Here is a 19,454-nt window from a genome sequence, read left to right as displayed (position 1 = left end):
ATGTGTGTTCGTAGTAGTTGAATTTTTGTCGAATGGATGCAATTATTGTACAATGAACATCGCTTCGTCGTAACTAGAAAAAAATATACAACATCGAAAGATAATGCTACAGAACATTTTACTTGGCACTTTTATTTAACGTAAGAATTTGATTATAATATAAATACACTTTTTTATTTTTGTCTTTTTTTTTTTAAATATAAAATCGTCTATTTCTGGTCATATGAGATTCTAACTGTTGAAGGATCATGTCCTATATTATCGGTTATAACAATGAAAGAAAAATATAACAATATCCTTATTCTAAATAAAAAGATGGTAGTCCCGTACAATTCTAATGCTTTGGCCGAAATAGCAATACTTAAAAAGCAATTATTAAGGTTTCCCATTAATTTAAGCAGAATGAAGTTATAAAATTTATATTTATAATACACTTTACAGATTCATAATACCATTAACTTAAGGTGCATGTTACATGACCGACAGGTATATATAACAATTGACAGGTAGCTTCTGCATATAGTAACGACGACGTAGACATACTGTATGTATTAAAGACTTTATCCTATCTTTTAGCCGTTGGACGTATTCGTTCCTTTTCAGTATCCCTATCGTCAGCTACTGTCCATTCAGGATCATTGGGATCCTCACCCTCTACGTCACAACAAGCTGATTCTGTCGAATCTGATTCTGGAGAATCCATTTCCCCATCCTAGAAACGAAATATTAACGTCTACCTAAATAGTTATGAAAAACTATTTTTTCCAACGGTTATTCTGCATATATTACAAAAACTATATTTAAATGTACAAGCTTGTAAGAGCTGAAAAAAACAATCAGCAGGCTAATTCGTCAAAATATTCTAATGCTTATAAAACTCATGTAAACGCAATGCAGTCTCTCTTAAATATTACTAAAATCTGAAATATGCGATAAAAATAAAATCAATTGTATTTAAAATAGGTAGCATCAAATGACACTGCTTACCAGGGATAGCCTCGAGGAGCCATGAAAGTTGGCTCAAAGTTTATATTAATAATCAGTACGAGCATTCAGATATTTCTTTCATAATAAAAAGTTCTGGTAATTAACACTCAAATATTTAATACAAACACAGTGTACGTACATCGTCCGCTTTTTCTTCATCACGGGAACAAAGAGATGCTGAAGAAGCTTGCCAATGCCCATCTGGCATCACTTCCAGCATTTTGTCATATACTTCTTCGGATAATGGAAATATCCTTGGTTCATACGGCAAAATCTAACGAAAAACAGTATACAATTCTTTTTAAATATTCTGTTTTGTATTTAAAAATGTACTTTAATCGGATCAAAAAATAATACCTCATTTTCATCTTCATTTACCGAAGTACCGGTGTCGTCTTTCCCTACTCTTAACATAGGCGCAGTACGACGCCGTAAAGCATTTTGCAAAGCAGATGATCGATGCAAGTTATCAGAGTTATGTTGATGTTCTGATTCTTGAACTTGTGGAGTTGCAGGAGGTGACGTAATCGGTGACATCATGTCTCCACCAAAATCACTTGCGTGTGGAGACATAGGATCTAACGATTGAGAAATAATTTATAAATTATCTGAACACGAGAAGATTAATTGTAGGTAATTTCAATATTTTAATTTCGATATTTAAATTAACACGTTTACGCCGGCGCCGATATTCATGATTTTCTCTGTGGGGCGGCGCTGGGTCACTACCTATTTTGTGAAATACATGCGTGACCCATTGCCACCCCTCGGGACGGACACGTGTGACCCGCCGATGGGGCACGCCGCCTCACAGAACAGGCACGTGCGACCCGTTGATGGGTCGCGCCGGCGTCAACTTGTTAAGTAAATTATAATATACAATTACCTGGTGTATTCGCACCACTATCTGCTCGACTATCTGTCCTACGATTATGTCGAATACGAGACTGATGTGGCATATTCATATACGTCATAAAACGTTTGTTTTCTTCTCGTTCGCTTCGTTCATGTCTTAAAGCTATAGTTTCGTCTGACATATCTTCGAACTAAAGATAATATACAGATACATTTAATCTCGTTGGTGTAAAATTATTTAAAATTTTATACTCCTGTAATTAAATGTACTTACATCACTGTCTTGACTAGGCCTATGCATAACACCATTTTTAATATCCAACTTTGAAGGCTCTTCGCATAACCTCCACCTTGGAGAAAAAAAGAAACATAGTGTAATACTAATAACTACCCACTTGAGATACAAAAATGTATTCAGTATAAAATGTTACTTACTTCGGTGTTAATATTTCTTTGTATTGTAACTTTTCAAGCCTAGTTGAAGCAGCTACACTATATGGTATAACTATATTATCAATATCGTACGAATTTTGCCTCAATCGTCTGAAGCAAAAAAATTTTAACAATTTTAATTATATGTTTAATGTATATCTTTTTTAATAAATGTAATTAATAATACTGACCCATGAGAATTCTTTTCTTTAACTATGTTCTTCTCTGTAGTAGACGCAATAGTGTGATGTAAAGGAGAAGGCACTGGAGATGAATGCTTACTAGAGCTGGAAAGTGCACTAATATCATCATCATCTTCAGTTGTCAGTTTCTGTACCCTCTTCCTACTTAAACCATGAACGCTTCTATCATGACCAAGCCTGTTTCTTTTTCCTTTTAACATTTTCTTCTTAATTCCTACATAAAGAATATCAACAAACAAAGATTAAAAAGACTAAAAAAGAATTCTTTACTACACGATTGTATGATGCAACATGTTACATACTTGCGGTAAGAATACTTGACGATGATTTTTTTAACCGAGCTGCATATTTTGCTCTGTGCCCTGGAAGTTTCTTATTTCTCCTTTCATTGGTATCTTTATCTTTTAAACGTGTGATCCGTAAATTTCCCCTTAACATTTTTTGTTGCCATTCCACTGTTTTCATGATAGCATCAAGATGAGTTCCCTGCGTGATTTCTGCATATCAAAAGGTTTCACAGATTAATGTAGATTCTCAAAAACCTTATGCTACACATCATAACAAATTACATCTTCTTATCAAGGTATGTACATATACAAAAATAATGTTTTACCATCAGGAAATGACAAAACAGGATGAAAACTAGGATCCACAAGTGCAACCCTTTCTTGTACAGACATTTGTTCAATTGGTTCTTGCGGTTGCATTGGATCTAATCTTCCAGTGCATAAAGCACATGGTGGTAATACACGATCGCAGTTGCATCTTACAGTTGATGCTTTTGCAGCACGCTTTGAGACTTCGTGTAACTTATCTAGTTGTAATAATTTCCTCTTCCTGTAAAAACTCCAGACAAAGGGCCGAGTCCTACTAGCAGGTAATTCACCTTCTGGTGAATTATAACGTCCTGTAGAACCTGGTAAAACACCACTATACCCATTCACTGTTTCTGCATTATCAAGTATCACTAAACCCTTGTTAGCTCTAATATGCCGTTGCAATTCATTATGCTGTCTAATCCTATATTCCAAATCCGATATTTGTGCCTGCAGCCACGTCCATCTTGCTGCTACACCTGCACGATCTTGAGCATACCTCCATGCTGCCCGTTTTGATCTACAAGTATTGTATAAAAACATAAGAAATAAATTAGTAAATAAATACTAACCGACTAAGTAACAATCGATATTTTTTTAAAAAATATTTTATCAATTAATTTACATTAAGTACAGTTGTATGTATTGAAAATATTTGAAATATTACTATAAATATTGAAACAACATATACCTATTGTTTTGTTTTTGTTTATTATCTATTTATTTCTACTACATTTAATAATTATTTTTAGTAGTAATGTACATAAACTTGCTATACTAAGCAACATAATAGTCAAATAAAATTGATCTAAACCGGCCCAAAATATTGTTCGGTTTTCAGTTTTTTATAAACTCAAATACGTGTTAAAAACAAAGAAATTTAAAGGAATACTAAGATAACGGTACTAAATTTTGCATTACAAAATTACTCTCTAGGAAATAAAATGTACAAAATTATTTTAAATTCACAAATTCCATTCTATTAAAACTATAGAGAAAATAGAATGGTCCCACATCTAAACATGGATTTTTTTTGATAAAAGAAATTAAAACTTACATAGATATTCTTTGTTGATGTGGATTGTTAAATGACTGCATTTCATCACAACTTTCTCCACCACTACTTGATGCAGTACAATCAGAGTCAAGATTAGATTCCACAATATGTAATTGCGAGGCTAAAGGTCCTGCCACACTTTCTACTTCTTCGCCTCTAACTTTAACTTGAGGTGTACCAAACACTGACTGACGGTTGCTATTATTACCAGAAGTACTACCCAAATTGTCACGCGATCCATCACCAAAATAACGGCAACACAATCGCTGACGATTCACACTATTGCTCTGGGCAACACACATTTTCTCAACTTTTTGCAAAAATGAACTCAAACTACTACTAATCTCAGGAAAGTTTTTAACATTAGACTTAGAACTGATATTAACCAATTCTTGAAAAAGATATTTTTTCACTCCATGATGAGCAAGCTCAAGAACTCCAGTGTTTTCTTCAGCAACATGCCTGCCTATTATTCTTGCTTGAAGCTTCCTCAGTCTTCTTAATAAAAATGCACATTTTCTTTCACTCTCGTGTTGTTTTTGGGCAACAATATCTTGCTGTAACTTTAAGGTGTTGACTTTCTGTTGGTCCACTGCATCAGCAATATTGCAAATACTCATAACATCAACATCAAGTAAATCTCTTTCAAAGGAAGGAAATCCTTCTTCAGGCATAGAAAACATTTCAACTCCATCCACAGTGCTTTGCGCTGGTTCATTACTACCTGTAGATATATTTTCTGCATTTTCCACACCTTCAATAGATTTAATAACTTGTAAAATCTCCTCAACATTCTGTCCAATATCACCAACATTGCTCATGTTACATTGTTCATTATCCGCAGTTATATCTGTACCAAAGGCCATTATTTGATCCACATCCAGACTTTTATTATCTCCTACTGTTTCTGAGCCCACCAAAGGCAAATCTGCGCTTGATTTCAAAAATCCCATATTGTCCGCTTGATCACCCATAGATGGGTCGTTCATTATAGTATCAGTCACCTTTTTCCCTGGACTGCCCGTAATGTCCAGTTGTTCACAGTCCTGTTTTATTAATGCCTTCTTTGTAATCAAGTCAGATCCGTGCGTAAACGTAGACAAACTATCAAGATCATTGGCATATTTCGAGTTGATGACATCACGAATGAGGTCTTTGGATATACCATGTAAGCACTGTTCATCAATCTTTGATGGTTGGACGTTTGCAGAAACAACAAATTTCGCCAGAATTTCACGATTCTGGCACAACTGTGTAGCCTGCTCTGGGGAAAGAAATCCACCAGCTGGAAGGGAAGGGAGCAAATTTTCAGGCTTTTGAGGACCACCTTCCGTCAGAGCAGGGGCCATCACTGCCACTGACACTGCCAGTGCTGCGGCCTCGACATCCAGAGGCTCCCACGTGCGTACGCACCCACACCTACACTTCACATGTGCTGTTCTCACTCCCATTCATCCATTACTGATTTATTGTCCTGCACTTGTATTAACTATTGTTATGCTTTAGAATAATTTCTTTCTTCTGTTTTATTTCCTTTTTGAACCTCGTACTCTTTCTTTATTCATTCCACATTTAATATTATGTTGTTTCAACAGTATTCTCCATCCTGTTTAATTTCTTCATTTCTGTGTTTCATTTGCGTGTTTTGGACCAACTCATAACCTTAATCTGCAAATAAATATACAAAAATAAATATTTATAAGGTTATATATATTATTATTTAGATTAAGATTATATATATATGTAACAATTACTTTGGCTTTCCGTTATTAAGATTAAGATACTCATTATAATACATCTAAGGAAGTATATTAAGACTAAAGAATTAAGACTAAATTTACTTAAATGTAAATAGCACATATTGAATAAATTAATAGTATCCATAACAGATGTATTTGTATCTAACAAAATACTACGTTATTATATAAATCGCAAATTACACTATTTAATTTCCTTTTCAGTATTCATATGTTTATAAGGTACAAGCTGGCTGTCATTTGCCAAACGTTCAATAAAAAATATCAAATAAAAAATGCATAAATAAACAAGTCATTAGTAGTTAGTATCACGAATATCTAAAAATAGAAGCAATTTTAATGCATAATTAATTAGTATATGTACTAGTGATCAGCATCACGTGAAACAATTTTTATTTCGAAATATCGAAAGCAAGAGAGAAAGGCCACCGATACTTAATTTAATAAAGAAGCAAGTAAAACATAAAAATTCCGCTTACCTTGTACTCTTCGCTCGCAGAATAGGAAGCCCGTTGAAAATCGAAGATTCTTCAAACCGATACTCCTCGGTGTGGCAACATCCAAACACGCGGAGTAAGCGAAGAGGAACGTCAGAAAAACAAGATCGTTCTTCCCACGAAGATATATGTTCCAATATATGTCGGATCACAGTATTCGAGCGGTGAACTTCGAACGTAGAGTAAGCTGAGACGGTAAGCGGCTGCCGGCGAATAACGATATCAACGCGTTATTAAGAAATTGGAATGCGATGAAACAAAACGCTGCTACGCGTTTGTGAAAGAAAGTCCCGAACACTGTGTTGTTTGACGAAATAACGAAGGATAGAACGTTGAATAAAAGTGATTAAGGAGGTAGGAAGGAAGCTTAATCGAAGGTAGAAATTTCCGGTCAGCACTATGATACGGAGTGTTGCACATAATTACACTAGATATCACTACCAAGTATACATGTCGTGGAGATTAATAACAGATATGCTTGCATCGTTTGACGCATTCCCACGTGATTACTCGTCGCGAAATATAGAAAACAACAACAGCAGTAGTAGTAGTAGTAGTAGTAGTAGTAGTAGTAGTAGTAGTAGTAGTAGTAGTAGTAGCAGCGGTAGTAGCAGCAGTAGCAGCAGCAGCAGCAGCAGCAACAGCAGCAGCAGCAGCGGTGGCGGCGGCGGTGGCGGCAGTAGCGGCAGCGTTTCCTCGTCGTGGCACGGAATTGGAAAACAAAGATAAAAACATGCCGCACAACACCACCGCCGTCCTCGTCCTCAACAGAGGAGGCAGTTCTTTCTCGTCAGTTGCACGTCGTCTATTGCATAATGACGCGCAAGATTTGTATCCCCGGCAAAAGACACAGGTATTATACGAATCACTTCGTGTATTCACCAATGTCCACGTACGCGAAAAACCTTTACACATACGACTTCCGCAGAGATGTCGAAGGCATCGAGAGGTATTATATACACCAGAGGGAAAGGGAAAGAGAGTGAGAAAGAAAATGAGAAATGTACGTGTATGTGCGTGCGTGCTTGCGCGCGCGCACGTGTGTGTGTGCGTGCGTGTGTGTGTGTGTGTGTGTCAAAGAGAGAGAGAGAGAGCAAGGGTAAAAGTTAGAGCGAGATAGAAAACACGAAACAGAGAAAGATAGAAGACACTAACGTGCTTCGCCTCGTGAATAGCGTAACCACGAGACGGTGCGTTAAACGCGGACGTAGGCGCGTTTACACGGTCGAGCTAACGTTCGGTACGTTAAAATGTAATTGAAGATAAAAACACGGGGAAAATGAGGCAAGCGGCTTCCTTCGCGGTACTCTCGTAGCGTACAATGGCGGAGCAAAAAACAGATTCGAAGGCAGCTTCTTTTGGCCAGTTTCCCCTTCTATAACGCTCACCTCGGTTCGGTGGCGCTCGACATAATCGCACATACACCCATCGAGATCCACGAATAATCGAGCGTTCCTTCAACACTTCACGCAACACGGCACGACTTTCATGCAACTCGCGTTCGGATATATAAATGTCCGTCACACCCAATGCACGATAATCCCTTACGATGATTCTCTTGTTAGAATTAACGCGCTTACTCCCTAACCGTTTCTGCGTCTCTTCTTGGTTATTGGTATATACGACGTTTCCGGTGATCCGAGAGTTTCCTTCCTTAATTACGGACACCGACGTTGATTTTATGGTAAAAGTCACACGAGTAACGCGAGCTATTTATCAATAATATATAGGAAATTCGACCAACTTCGGTGTTACTGAAGCGGGATCGACCAATACTGCAGTGCTGCTGCCGGATGTGGCCTTCGTGCCACGCTGCCCAATCGGATTCATTTTCTATGTATAATGTCGGCGGTAAAGTCCAATTCGCAGCTCGATACCGTGAATGCTAACGAAAAACCCTAGATTCTGGTCGAGATACTTTTCCCGCTTCTTCCATATACTATAGCACACCTGCTGATACACGTTAAATGCAAGCTCCTGTATACCGGAATTATGGCATCGCGTTTAAAACAATATAATGTTAATTCTTACACATATTTATGTGCAACTTCAATTAGTTACGTATAATTAATTTGTCTTCTTAATAGGAATCGTTCTTACATAATAAGAAAATTATAACGTAACTTGATAAATGTACTATGTAGAATATTACAATAAACAATACGTGATGTGTTGAAATGAACTACATTTATTTTCATTCTGATTCATAGCTATATATATTGTAGTAAACACTTGATACGTAATCAATTTTTTGCTTCGTAATGTTAAATTGTTATACAATACGAATAGATATTTTTTAATACGTGTTACCTTTTCTTTATCAATTTGGAACATACTTTTTAATATCCATTGGATAATAATACATTATGTATATATAACGTATAATTTTTTTAAAGAATTACTGAGAATGTATAATAAGATAACAATTGTAAATCAACCGTTTAGCAATTATTATATAAGTTTTTCACAAAAATTGTTTTAAACGTAACAGACGATAAATTTACTATCTGTAAGTCATTGCGTAGATTTAAATATTTATATTGGTGTGTTATCGGTTTAATTATCAGTAGGTTCGTTAGATGGCGGCATAAATATAATAGCAGAATAATAGTGTCAATACCGTGAACGTCGTGTATAGATTAATATTTTTTAAATACGAGGAATATAATGATATCATTAAAATAAAATAATGTAAACTAATAAATAAACAAATATATAAAAAACAATAAATAAATATTTAAAAGTTCTACAAAATGGATATTGCTAAATCGTTATTTAATGTTCGTGATCATGAAGGTTATGTTGGAAAGGATGACCATAACGTTAGTATTTTTATCTATGTGATTTTAATGAATTTTTCATTCGATTATTTTATTTATAAATAAAGGAGCATTAAAAGTTTGGTATTTGTGAAAATAGAGAGCTTTTGTAAAGTAATATTTAGTTTACCATAAATTACCATGTACTGGATTACACATCTGTTAGCATATTATGCATTTGAAATTACACAATATCTTTATTCTTTAGAAAAAATTGGAAACTGCTGCTTCTGAAGATGAATTTGAAGTAGAAGTTTCAGGATTATGTGGCGAAATTTTATCTCCTGCACCAGGAGGTCCATTTTCTGCCTTAACGCCATCCATGTGGCCCCAAGATATTTTAGCTAAATTAAATCAACCTGATGATCCCAATTCGCAACCTGAATATAGGTGTTTATAACAAATATTTTAGTATAAAATACTATTATAGCACATGATAATTTAATTAATTTTCTTATGTATACAAATATAATTTATGATAGGTTTGATGAATTCGGATTTCGTGTAGAAGAAGAAGATGGCCCAGAACAAAGTTCAAAAAAGTTGTTAGGTATCCCATTTGTTGAAGATCCCCAACATAGGTATGAAGAAATCAAATGAATAATAGTTATCAAATTAATAAAATTAATAAAGCTAACTTTAAATATTTCTATATTTAGACTACAATGGGTTGCTCTGTTAGAATTCAGTCATAATAAAGAAGTAGCTGAATTTTCTTGGCAAAATATGGATAGAAGATTGCCACGTACAGATAAATTGCGAGATATGGTTCATCGTGGTATACCTCATTCTCTGAGACCTCAAATTTGGATGAGAATGTCAGGTAAGGAACATCAGGTTCTTGAATTGATTGAGTCCAATTATCTGGCCTGGTTCCTAATTATGTCTTGAGGTCCCAAACAATACAAGAGTAACGAGATTTCACCCATTCCTGTCCAAATTTTTCATCGCAACAACTGCCCCCATCCTTAACATTTTATAATATACAGATACAAAATAAATTACTTTATTTAATGTTACAGGAGCACTTCAGAAAAAATGTTCTTCCGAGATAATGTATAAAGATATAGTAAAAGCATCGAGTAATGATGCATTGGTAACTAATAAACAGATTGAAAAAGATCTTTTACGCATTATGCCTGCTAATGCATGTTTTAGCCACCTTCATAGCACAGGAATACCACGTTTAAGACGTGTTATGCGTGCTCTTGCTTGGTTATATCCTGATATTGGGTAATGATACTTTTATGGAATAATATTGTATGTAATATTAAATAACATTGTAATATCCTTATTTATTTATTGTATAATCTATTTATTTTGCAAAGATATTGCCAAGGTACAGGAACAATAGCAGCTTCTCTTTTATTATTATTAGAAGAAGAAGATGCTTTTTGGATGATGGGTACAATAGTGGAAGATTTATTGCCAGCATCTTACTATTCTTCAACGTTATTAGGTAATATACTACTAACATGTAATAAATTATGTAAAAACATAATGAATCTTAATTTTAAAAATATTTCACAGGTATTCAAGCTGATCAAAGAGTACTTCGTACATTAGTAACTAATTATCTCCCTGATATTGACCATGTCTTAGTTCAACATGATATAGAATTAAGTTTAATATCTTTACATTGGTTCCTGACTTTATTTGCATCTGTTGTACATAAGAAAATATTGCTCCGTATATGGGATATGTTTCTTTTTGATGGATCTATAGTTTTGTTTCAAGTTACACTTGGAATGTTAAAAATTAAAGGTATATAATATTTATAGTAAATATATTCACAAGTGTAAAATATTAAATATCTTTTTAGAACATGAATTAAAGGAATTAGAAAACTCTGCACAAATATTTAATGCTCTTTCGGATATACCCGGAGATATTGACGATGTTGATTTATTATTTAAAGTAAGTTCTCATTTTCCAATCCTTATTAAAATTTGTTATACAGGTAATGAGTCAATTTCTATAACCGAAAGTTATTATCTTTTCTTAGACGTCTTTAGAAGTAAGTGGATCATTAACAGACGTTTTGGTTGAAACTCACAGACGTAGACACCTGGCCTATTTAATGGCAGATCAAGGTGGCTTAGTGGGTAATCCTGATGCTGTACCAAATTTACCAAAACAACATCTCAATAGGTATAATAAATTTAAAATTATATCGTTCGAAATGTTTTCATTAAGTTTTTAATTAAATATATATTTATAATTAAATTTCTGATATAAACATCCTATTTCTAACTGTTATAATGGTCTGTATTTTCTTGAAGGCGTCAAATGAAAAAAAATAAATCAATGTTTCAAACGTTCTTGTTTGGAAGTTATGATACTGAAGATGATGCAAAGTCAAAAAATATTCGACAAACAGGTATATTGATACCATGAATAAAATAAACGTGACATTTTAAAGAAATTGAAAATCACAGGTTCTAAATATTTTAGAAATATTGGTTGATTTAAGAGAAGCTGTTTTGCAAGTTGCTAGACATTTTATAAATGTCGACCCTAAATTAAACAATATTGTGCTTATAGCAGATTATAGTATGGAGAGTCATGCAAAAGATCATGATAATTATGTTAATGTTTCACGCACTAGAAAAAGGAGAGCTAAGGCGTTATTAGGTATGTTATTAACATATATTTAAGTTATGAATATATTCCTAATTATACGTAATATTAATATACAATAAGATCATTTCTCTTTCAATTTCTATGATCACATTATACAGATTTTGAAAGACATGATGATGATGAATTAGGTTTTCGAAAAAATGATATAATTACAATTATAAGTCAAAAAGATGAACATTGTTGGGTGGGAGAACTTAATGGATTAAGAGGATGGTTTCCTGCAAAATTTGTAGAATTATTAGATGAAAGGAGTAAACAATATACGTGTGCTGGAGATGATGCAGTTAGCGAGGCTGTTACTGATTTAGTGAGGGGAACTTTGTGCCCCGCTATTAAGGCAGTATTAGAACATGGAATGCGTAGACCATCATTCTTAGGTGGTCCATGTCATCCATGGCTTTTTATCGAAGAAGCTTCAAATAGAGAAGTGGAAAAAGACTTTAATTCAGTTTACAGTAGATTAGTATTATGCAAGACATATAGACTGGATGAAGATGGTAAAGTTCTCACGCCTGAAGAGGTAGTACTATTTATATCTTTACAATAGATTATTTGATCAAAATTTATAATCTAACCCTAACCAATTTTATTTCAGTTATTATACCGATGCGTTCAGTCAGTAAATTTAACCCACGATAATGCACATGCTCAAATGGATGTAAAATTAAGATCTCTTATTTGTCTCGGATTAAATGAACAAGTGTTACATTTATGGCTTGAAGTTTTATGTTCGTGTGTAGGAGTTGTACAAAAATGGTACTAGATATATATTGAACAAAATAATAATAGTTTATTATAATTCTATTATATTTTTTATTGCAACAATTTACGTATCATTAATTTTACAGGTACCAACCGTGGAGTTTTATCAATAGTCCTGGCTGGGTACAAATTAAATGTGAATTAAGAATATTAAGTCAATTTGCATTTAATTTAAATCCTGATTGGGAATTACCACCAAAAAAAGAACAATCACAACCTCTGAAAGATGGCGTGCGTGATATGCTAGTTAAACATCATTTGTTTAGTTGGGATCTTTAGCGCACAATACGAATTTTTGTACTAAATATCGTGTATGTTATATGCAACAATAATACAAGGTAATTGTGTAGTACAAATCACTTGCTATTATGTATGTAGAATGAGCATTGTATGTGCGAGCATGTGCGTGCATGCGTACATATGTGCGAGCGTGCGCGTGTGTGTGTTAGATAAAAATTTAGAAATAAATTTTTATCTAAAATTTATTTCTAAATTTTTATTTAAATATAAGTTATTTTAATCTCATTGTTTAGTGTAAACAAATGTTAATGAATCTCACTAATCAAATTTTTAATTGCGTTAATAACGATTAAAAGTGAATTGTATATACATTCATATATATATATACATATGTTACATGTGGTGATTAATTCTATTTAACGAAAGAAGTTAAACGGATAAATCTATTGTGTATATCGCATTAAAATCAGCGTGATAAGTATTACTATTTGTACTTTAAAAAGTTCTAATGATAATTTGCATGCATATATTATTTATTCGTGTTTAAGTTCTAATGTATACAAATATCTTCAAAAAATAAAACTTTTCGTTTAAATTTATAAGATTTTTAATATAGCGTAGAAAATTTCCCTGTTTTACAAAATATGTTACAGTGGTAAATCTTTATCTTCCAAAAGATTTTTAAGCGGGAATTTTCTGTCTTTGCGACAACATGGATCAGTCAAATTAGCATCAATAATTTTTATATTAAGTTGGTCAATCTTTTCGTCGGCCACAGCCGATGGTCTAGACAAAAATTTATCCCAGTGAAAAGGTTCTCGTTTATACAAATTTTTATATCTTTCTATAGTTGAGGTATCAATATGTAAGTCATGTACATCTAAAGTATTTTGGAAAAATTCTTTTCCAAAATCTATTTTACAGTCGCATTTGCGTTTTTTTATGTAGATGAAGTGTAAGTCCATAACATTCGTACCAGTAAAACCAGTTTTAAATAAGTCTGTACCTCTCTTAAATCGAGAATATAAATTGTATGAATCATTCTCATTTAAAGTATTTTCAGGTAACATACGTTCTACTTCCATTGTTCGAAGTATAAATGGAACTACATTATCCTCATCATTTTCATCTATTTCTTTATTAGGCTTAACTTCTTTTTCCATTGTTTTTATTATTTCTTTCTTTTTATTTGTTATAAATCCACTTAATTGTTGCGTTTTGCATAGATCTTTACGTTGCTGCTGTATGTTAAGTTGTTCTTGCTCTTCCAGTTTTTTTCTAAGAGCTTCTTTCTTTTCCTCCTCTTTAATTATTACTTTTGATGCTATAGACTTTACTCTTGCATATACATCATGTATCAGTGGACCAATAGCAGGATAGCCAAATGCACCTGCTGCATCAGTTGGACCATCTTGTCCATCTGTTCCTGCGCTCAACATTATTATTTCATATTCCGAAAATCGAGGGTAACCTTTAATTTTTGCCAACCAGTCTAATGAGAAATGTAGCGCTAATTCTTGATTTCTACCACCTTTCCCTTTTCCTTTAACTACTACCGTTGGTTCACCACCTCCAATCAATACTATTCCTTCTTCACTCACATTATCAATTAAGTTATAAATTTCATCCACTTTAGCAGCTGATAAAGAAAGTACAGGAATATCTTTTACTTTTTCAAAAAACTCTTCTTTTTCTAAAGCTTTATCCAATGCAAGACATATCAAACTTGTTATATGAACATATGCTAAACTGACATCATGTACATTACCTACAACATCAGGCCTTAATATTATTGGAGTTAACTTGTGATGATATGCTTGTAACGAAGCTGCTTCAATCGCCACTGTATTATTTCCCAAAATAATATTAGTTACATGCTTGAATTGTTTTTTCTTTCGAGTTAGCAATTTCTTATCTTTAAATTTTTCTTTAGATGTTAAAAGTTTTTTCACATCACCATCTACACGTTCAAATAAATTATATTTTTTCAATATAGCTATTACCTCTTTTGGATTTTTACTATTGTATACCGTTGGACCACTAGCAATTAACTCTATAGGATCATCTACAATATCAGATAATATTAAACTGATAATTGTAGCTGGATAGGCCATTCGAGCTAAACCACCACCTTTCACCATAGATAATTTACTTCTCACTATATTAAGCTCTTTTATATCAGCTCCAGCTACCTGAAGCATTTTACAAACATATAATTTATCTTCACATTCAATTACTGGCCTTGGCATATAAAGCAATGCAGAACCACCACCGGATATCAATACAATTAAAGTATCATTTTCTGTAAGAGATTCGACTAAGTCTATAATTTCATGTGTTGTTTCTAGAGATCTATCATCTGGCTGATTATGTTCAGAACCTTCGTAATATTTTACTACGCCACTTCCTATTAAAGGAAAATATGATTTGTCTTCAGATTTCCACATCGAGTCTGTCGATGCAGAGGGAACACTAACTACACCTCTCTTCAAATAACTGCCAAGCATATGTTCAAGAACTACTGCCATACCCATGACAGCTTTGCCAAAACCAACTAAATAAACATTTTCTTTAAGTTCAAAACTTTGGTCTCCAACGTATAATATTCCATCTTTAAATTTGACTTTATTTAGCATAAGAGTTTTAGGTGAAACTGCATTAACACCAGCAAAATACATATCTTTTAATACAAATTTAGATTTTTCCAAAACTTTTGGATCTGTTGACATCTTTCTACGTGTAAATTTTACAATGCTTAATAGGTTAGATTGAGAAAAAGCTTGATTACTGAAACAGTGTCAAAAGATTATTGTGAATACACATAACAAAACACTTACATTAGACTATAATCAAAATACTTACCTATACCACGCTAATTTATGTAATATTCTTTCATAGCGCATCTCAATATCACAAATACATTCGTACTTACTAAGATTTATCAGATAAGCTCTATAAAAATTACCTCATTTGTATTCGCAAATTTTTTCAAATACAATCTGCATATATTAAATATATCCTTTTCTAAATATTTATTATTGGCACTTAGAAATATTATAAATTGAAAACATTATATGATTTTGCGTTTTATTTTGATTCTGCATTGAACTATACATATACATGTATTACACATATTTAACGTTAGAAATATTACTACTACAACTACTACTAACACTACGATTATACAAATATAAAACTATAAAGCCAAATTGAAGTACATTTTACGATCTTAAACAATATTAAATAATTTCAATAAATATTGTAACGTTCAACAAACATTTGATGCAAACGAAAGTAACAATTAAAAATCTCATCCTACTCATCATTAAATAGTAACAATGATAGTTTCCGAGAGTCATTCATCCGCACATGTTTTGTGGCTCTTATAAGAGCCGTTTTGTATAAAGCTGAGTAGGTGGAATCCGTAGAAATTTAACCACCGAATCCGTAGAGCGTTCTTCCTTGACGCTTCAGGGCGTAAACCACGTCCATTGCGGTTACAGTTTTCCTTTTTGCATGTTCAGTATATGTGACAGCGTCACGAATTACGTTCTCAAGGAATACCTTCAGTACACCTCGAGTTTCTTCATAAATCAAACCCGAGATTCGTTTTACGCCACCACGTCTTGCTAGACGACGAATGGCAGGCTTCGTGATACCTTGGATATTATCACGAAGAACCTTCCTGTGTCTCTTCGCTCCTCCTTTTCCCAATCCCTTTCCTCCCTTTCCACGGCCAGTCATGATGAAAACTTTTCTTGAATACGAGGAACAGCTATCTCTAAGAGATATTCCAGAACTGTCGTTTAGCAACAGAGGTCCGCAGTTATATATCAAGCGTCGTTTAGGTTCTCCCCACCACTACGTTACCAACCAATCACAGAAAAGTCGGCTTCAAGTGGATCTCGCTGGAATACAGCTGCCCGCTATAATATATTGTGCAGTTGTAGCAAACATCTGCTGAAAATCTGTCAGTCAGCACACAAAGAACACATTCTCTACTGGTGTATATACTTGTAAAGAACACTTTTGATGTAAATTGAATGATGTAAATACGTATATATTGGCGCTTTGCTAACTGATTATTATATTGGAGATTTTATTTACCTAGTTATCAAAAGGCAATTCCTAAAAAGAAGAATGGTCATAAAATGCGAAATTTCTATTCCTTTAGACACTTAAAATTCTATTAAGACATCATTCTATTAATCCTAAATTATCATAAAAGTACAATCATTTATGATTACTGAAAATGTAGTGAAAAAGTAGTAAAAGATGTAAATGAAATTGACAATGCCCCGAAGAGTGACGACTAACTTAAAATAATTATAACTTCGAACTAAATGCATCAAATACAAGAATTCAAACTCTATGTTATTAAGAAAATTCGATATTTATATAGTATGTAAAAATATATTATTCAAGTTGTTAATTAATAGCAATAAAATGCGGCGAATTAAAGTAAAGTATTACGATACTAATATTCTACGAAATACATTTGTTATTAATGTCTGTTAGTTCTAAAATAAGATGAAAAAGTTTTGAATACGAAAAATTATTATTATATGTTGTTATTCTCTTTTTCAAATAATAATTTTTCAATTAAATCATCGTTAATGTCAAAGTATAGAATGTAGATATAATGTAAATACGGTTCAAGCGCGGGCGTACAGCTTAAAATGTACATATTATGTACAATGTATAGTGTAGTGCATTTGTAGTATAAAATAGAAAATATTTATTTATTTTTTTATTCATCATTACTGTTATATTGTTGCTTGCGATCTAAATAGCTCTAGCTTTGTTGGCGTTTGCACGTGTGTACCAAAGAAGAATTAATTCGTTCGAAGGGAAAAAGACACTGTATGTGATTGACTATTTAATAGAACTATTTACAGAATACTGGGAGCTGTCCAGTAATCGTGTCTAATATTGCGCCTAACTATTCTGTATAAACTATCTTGCGCGAGTGTTCTAACAGTTTGATGTACGGATGATTCTAATCTAACAAAAATTTCAACCGTTCAAAAGGACAAAGCAAAATCCGAGAAGATCCTTTGTCTTGAAGATAATTTGTGGCCCTTAAAAGGGCCATTTCGTGGATATACTGTTGCCGTTTAAATGTTTGGCAAAACACCCCCCTTTGACGGTGATTCCAGATAGTAATTTGTTCAATTCCTCGTCATTACGGATGGCGAGTTGAACGTGTCTGGGTATGATTTTGGATTATTTATTGTCTCATACTGCATTTCCAATCAATCCCAGAACTTCAGCAGCCAAATATTCCATAACTGGAGTCAGGTAAACAGGAGCACCAGACTCCACGCGTTCGGTGTAATTACCTTTCCTCAGAAGTGGATACGACTAACAGGAAATTCGAGTTCCGCTTTGAACGAACGAAATGAATTTCCCTTCGCCTGTGTTTTCCTTCCTTTTTCACAACTAGACATTTTAGATTTATACTAAAATGAAGACAAACGATTGAATAGAACAGTTATTAGGTTGTTCGGAAAGTTGTTTTCGTTTTTAATAGGAGGTAAGTATAAAATATATTTCCTTCTGTGTACCTTTCTTAAATAATGTATGATCCTTTCTCTTCTACCACCTTTTGCCATCTCTCCGGTAGCCTCATAATGCCATTTTTCCAAAATTCTCTCGACTTACTTTTAAAATATTCTTCGAGGCCGTTTTTCACTTCGTTTACTGATTTGGATTTTCTATCGCGAAGAAAATCCTTTAAGGGGAGGAATAAATAATAGTGCGATGGTGCAAGGTCTGGAGAATATGGAGGATGTGGTAAAACATCCCAATCAAACTCTAGAAGTTTCGTTCGCACCGCTAAAGAAACGTGTGACCTCGTGTTGTCGTGGTGGAACACGACGCCACGTCTATTCATCACTTCAGGACGTTTCGTGATAATGGCTTCCTTAAGTTTTTCGAGTTGGGTACAATATTTTTCACTGTTGATCGTTTGTCCTTCCGGAAGTAATTCGTAGTAGAGGATGCCCTTCCAGTCCCACCAAATTGAAAGCAGCACCTTCTTCGGGTGAAGTCCAGGTCTTGCTCCCGTTGGAGGACACTTATCTCGACTCGACCAAGATCGCTTGCGCGCAGTATTGTCATAGAGAATCCAACTTTCATCTCCAGTAATTAACTTTTTTAAAAATGGCTCTCTTTTGTTGCGTTGAATTAGCAAATCGCATGTCGAAATTCGATTCAGGAGATTGCTCTCCGTCAGTTGATGGGGGACCCACACATCGTAGCGATTAACGTAACCAAGCTTTGTTAAATGCTCATGAATCGTTGTTCGCGGAATATTTAAAGCATCTGCTATTTCACGAACACTAGACTTTGGGTTTTCATCGAGATAGGCCTTGATAAGGTCAATATCAGTGGTGGATGGACGACCGCTGCGGTCTTCATCTTTCAGATTAAAATTTCCGGCTCTAAACCTCCTAAACCAATTCCGGACTGTTTGAACAGTTATAGACCGATCACCATAAACGTCACAAATCTCCTTTACAGTGTTTTTAGGCGTACTATCTTTTTTAAAGCAGTGGAACATAATGTGACGAGACTGCATCTTTTGGTCTTCCATCTTTCATC

At 33.8% G+C, this 19,454-nt stretch overlaps 4 protein-coding genes across 7 annotated transcripts; 1 reads left to right on the top strand and 3 right to left on the bottom strand.

Annotated features, from left to right (window-relative positions):
* Positions 1-403: 403 nt before the first annotated feature.
* LOC126916529 (KAT8 regulatory NSL complex subunit 1) lies at positions 404-8,193 on the bottom strand. Of its 4 annotated transcripts, XM_050722432.1 has the most exons (12): positions 7,773-8,192; positions 6,367-6,587; positions 4,131-5,798; positions 3,091-3,593; positions 2,780-2,974; positions 2,466-2,691; positions 2,278-2,385; positions 2,117-2,192; positions 1,874-2,033; positions 1,345-1,565; positions 1,127-1,261; positions 404-712 (listed from the first exon to the last, which is right to left on the bottom strand). In XM_050722432.1, the coding sequence occupies exons 3-12, from the start codon at positions 5,579-5,581 to the stop codon at positions 566-568; spliced, it is 3,222 nt and encodes a 1,073-aa protein (XP_050578389.1). In that variant the 5' UTR covers positions 5,582-5,798; positions 6,367-6,587; positions 7,773-8,192; the 3' UTR covers positions 404-565. The 4 variants fall into 4 exon arrangements, 3 of the variants coding, with proteins under 3 accessions (XP_050578389.1, XP_050578385.1, XP_050578402.1); XM_050722428.1 differs by having other exon boundaries at positions 6,367-8,192; XR_007710646.1 differs by having other exon boundaries at positions 565-712; positions 988-1,261; positions 6,367-8,193.
* A 754-nt stretch (positions 8,194-8,947) lies between these two features.
* On the top strand, positions 8,948-13,450 carry LOC126916569 (small G protein signaling modulator 3 homolog). Its single transcript, XM_050722519.1, has 14 exons — positions 8,948-9,206; positions 9,412-9,593; positions 9,686-9,784; positions 9,863-10,026; positions 10,226-10,436; positions 10,532-10,662; positions 10,734-10,967; positions 11,026-11,120; positions 11,209-11,354; positions 11,486-11,583; positions 11,658-11,837; positions 11,945-12,366; positions 12,442-12,602; positions 12,695-13,450. The coding sequence occupies exons 1-14, from the start codon at positions 9,138-9,140 to the stop codon at positions 12,885-12,887; spliced, it is 2,385 nt and encodes a 794-aa protein (XP_050578476.1). The 5' UTR covers positions 8,948-9,137; the 3' UTR covers positions 12,888-13,450.
* LOC126916598 (glycerate kinase-like) lies at positions 12,615-15,862 on the bottom strand. Its single transcript, XM_050722560.1, has 2 exons — positions 15,711-15,862; positions 12,615-15,635 (listed from the first exon to the last, which is right to left on the bottom strand). Exons 1-2 carry the CDS (start codon positions 15,749-15,751, stop codon positions 13,496-13,498), a joined length of 2,181 nt encoding a protein of 726 aa, XP_050578517.1. The 5' UTR covers positions 15,752-15,862; the 3' UTR covers positions 12,615-13,495.
* Positions 15,863-15,918: 56 nt separating this feature from the next.
* LOC126916777 (histone H4) lies at positions 15,919-16,692 on the bottom strand. The gene has a single exon (XM_050722931.1). The coding sequence runs from the start codon at positions 16,590-16,592 to the stop codon at positions 16,281-16,283; it is 312 nt and encodes a 103-aa protein (XP_050578888.1). The 5' UTR covers positions 16,593-16,692; the 3' UTR covers positions 15,919-16,280.
* Between the last annotated feature and the right edge of the window lie 2,762 nt (positions 16,693-19,454).

This window comes from Bombus affinis, chromosome 1 (assembly GCF_024516045.1).
Source record: "Bombus affinis isolate iyBomAffi1 chromosome 1, iyBomAffi1.2, whole genome shotgun sequence".
Taxonomy (NCBI): domain Eukaryota; kingdom Metazoa; phylum Arthropoda; class Insecta; order Hymenoptera; family Apidae; genus Bombus; species Bombus affinis.
Note: the sequence above shows the minus strand (reverse complement) of the source record. Positions and strands in the feature narration are given on the sequence as shown.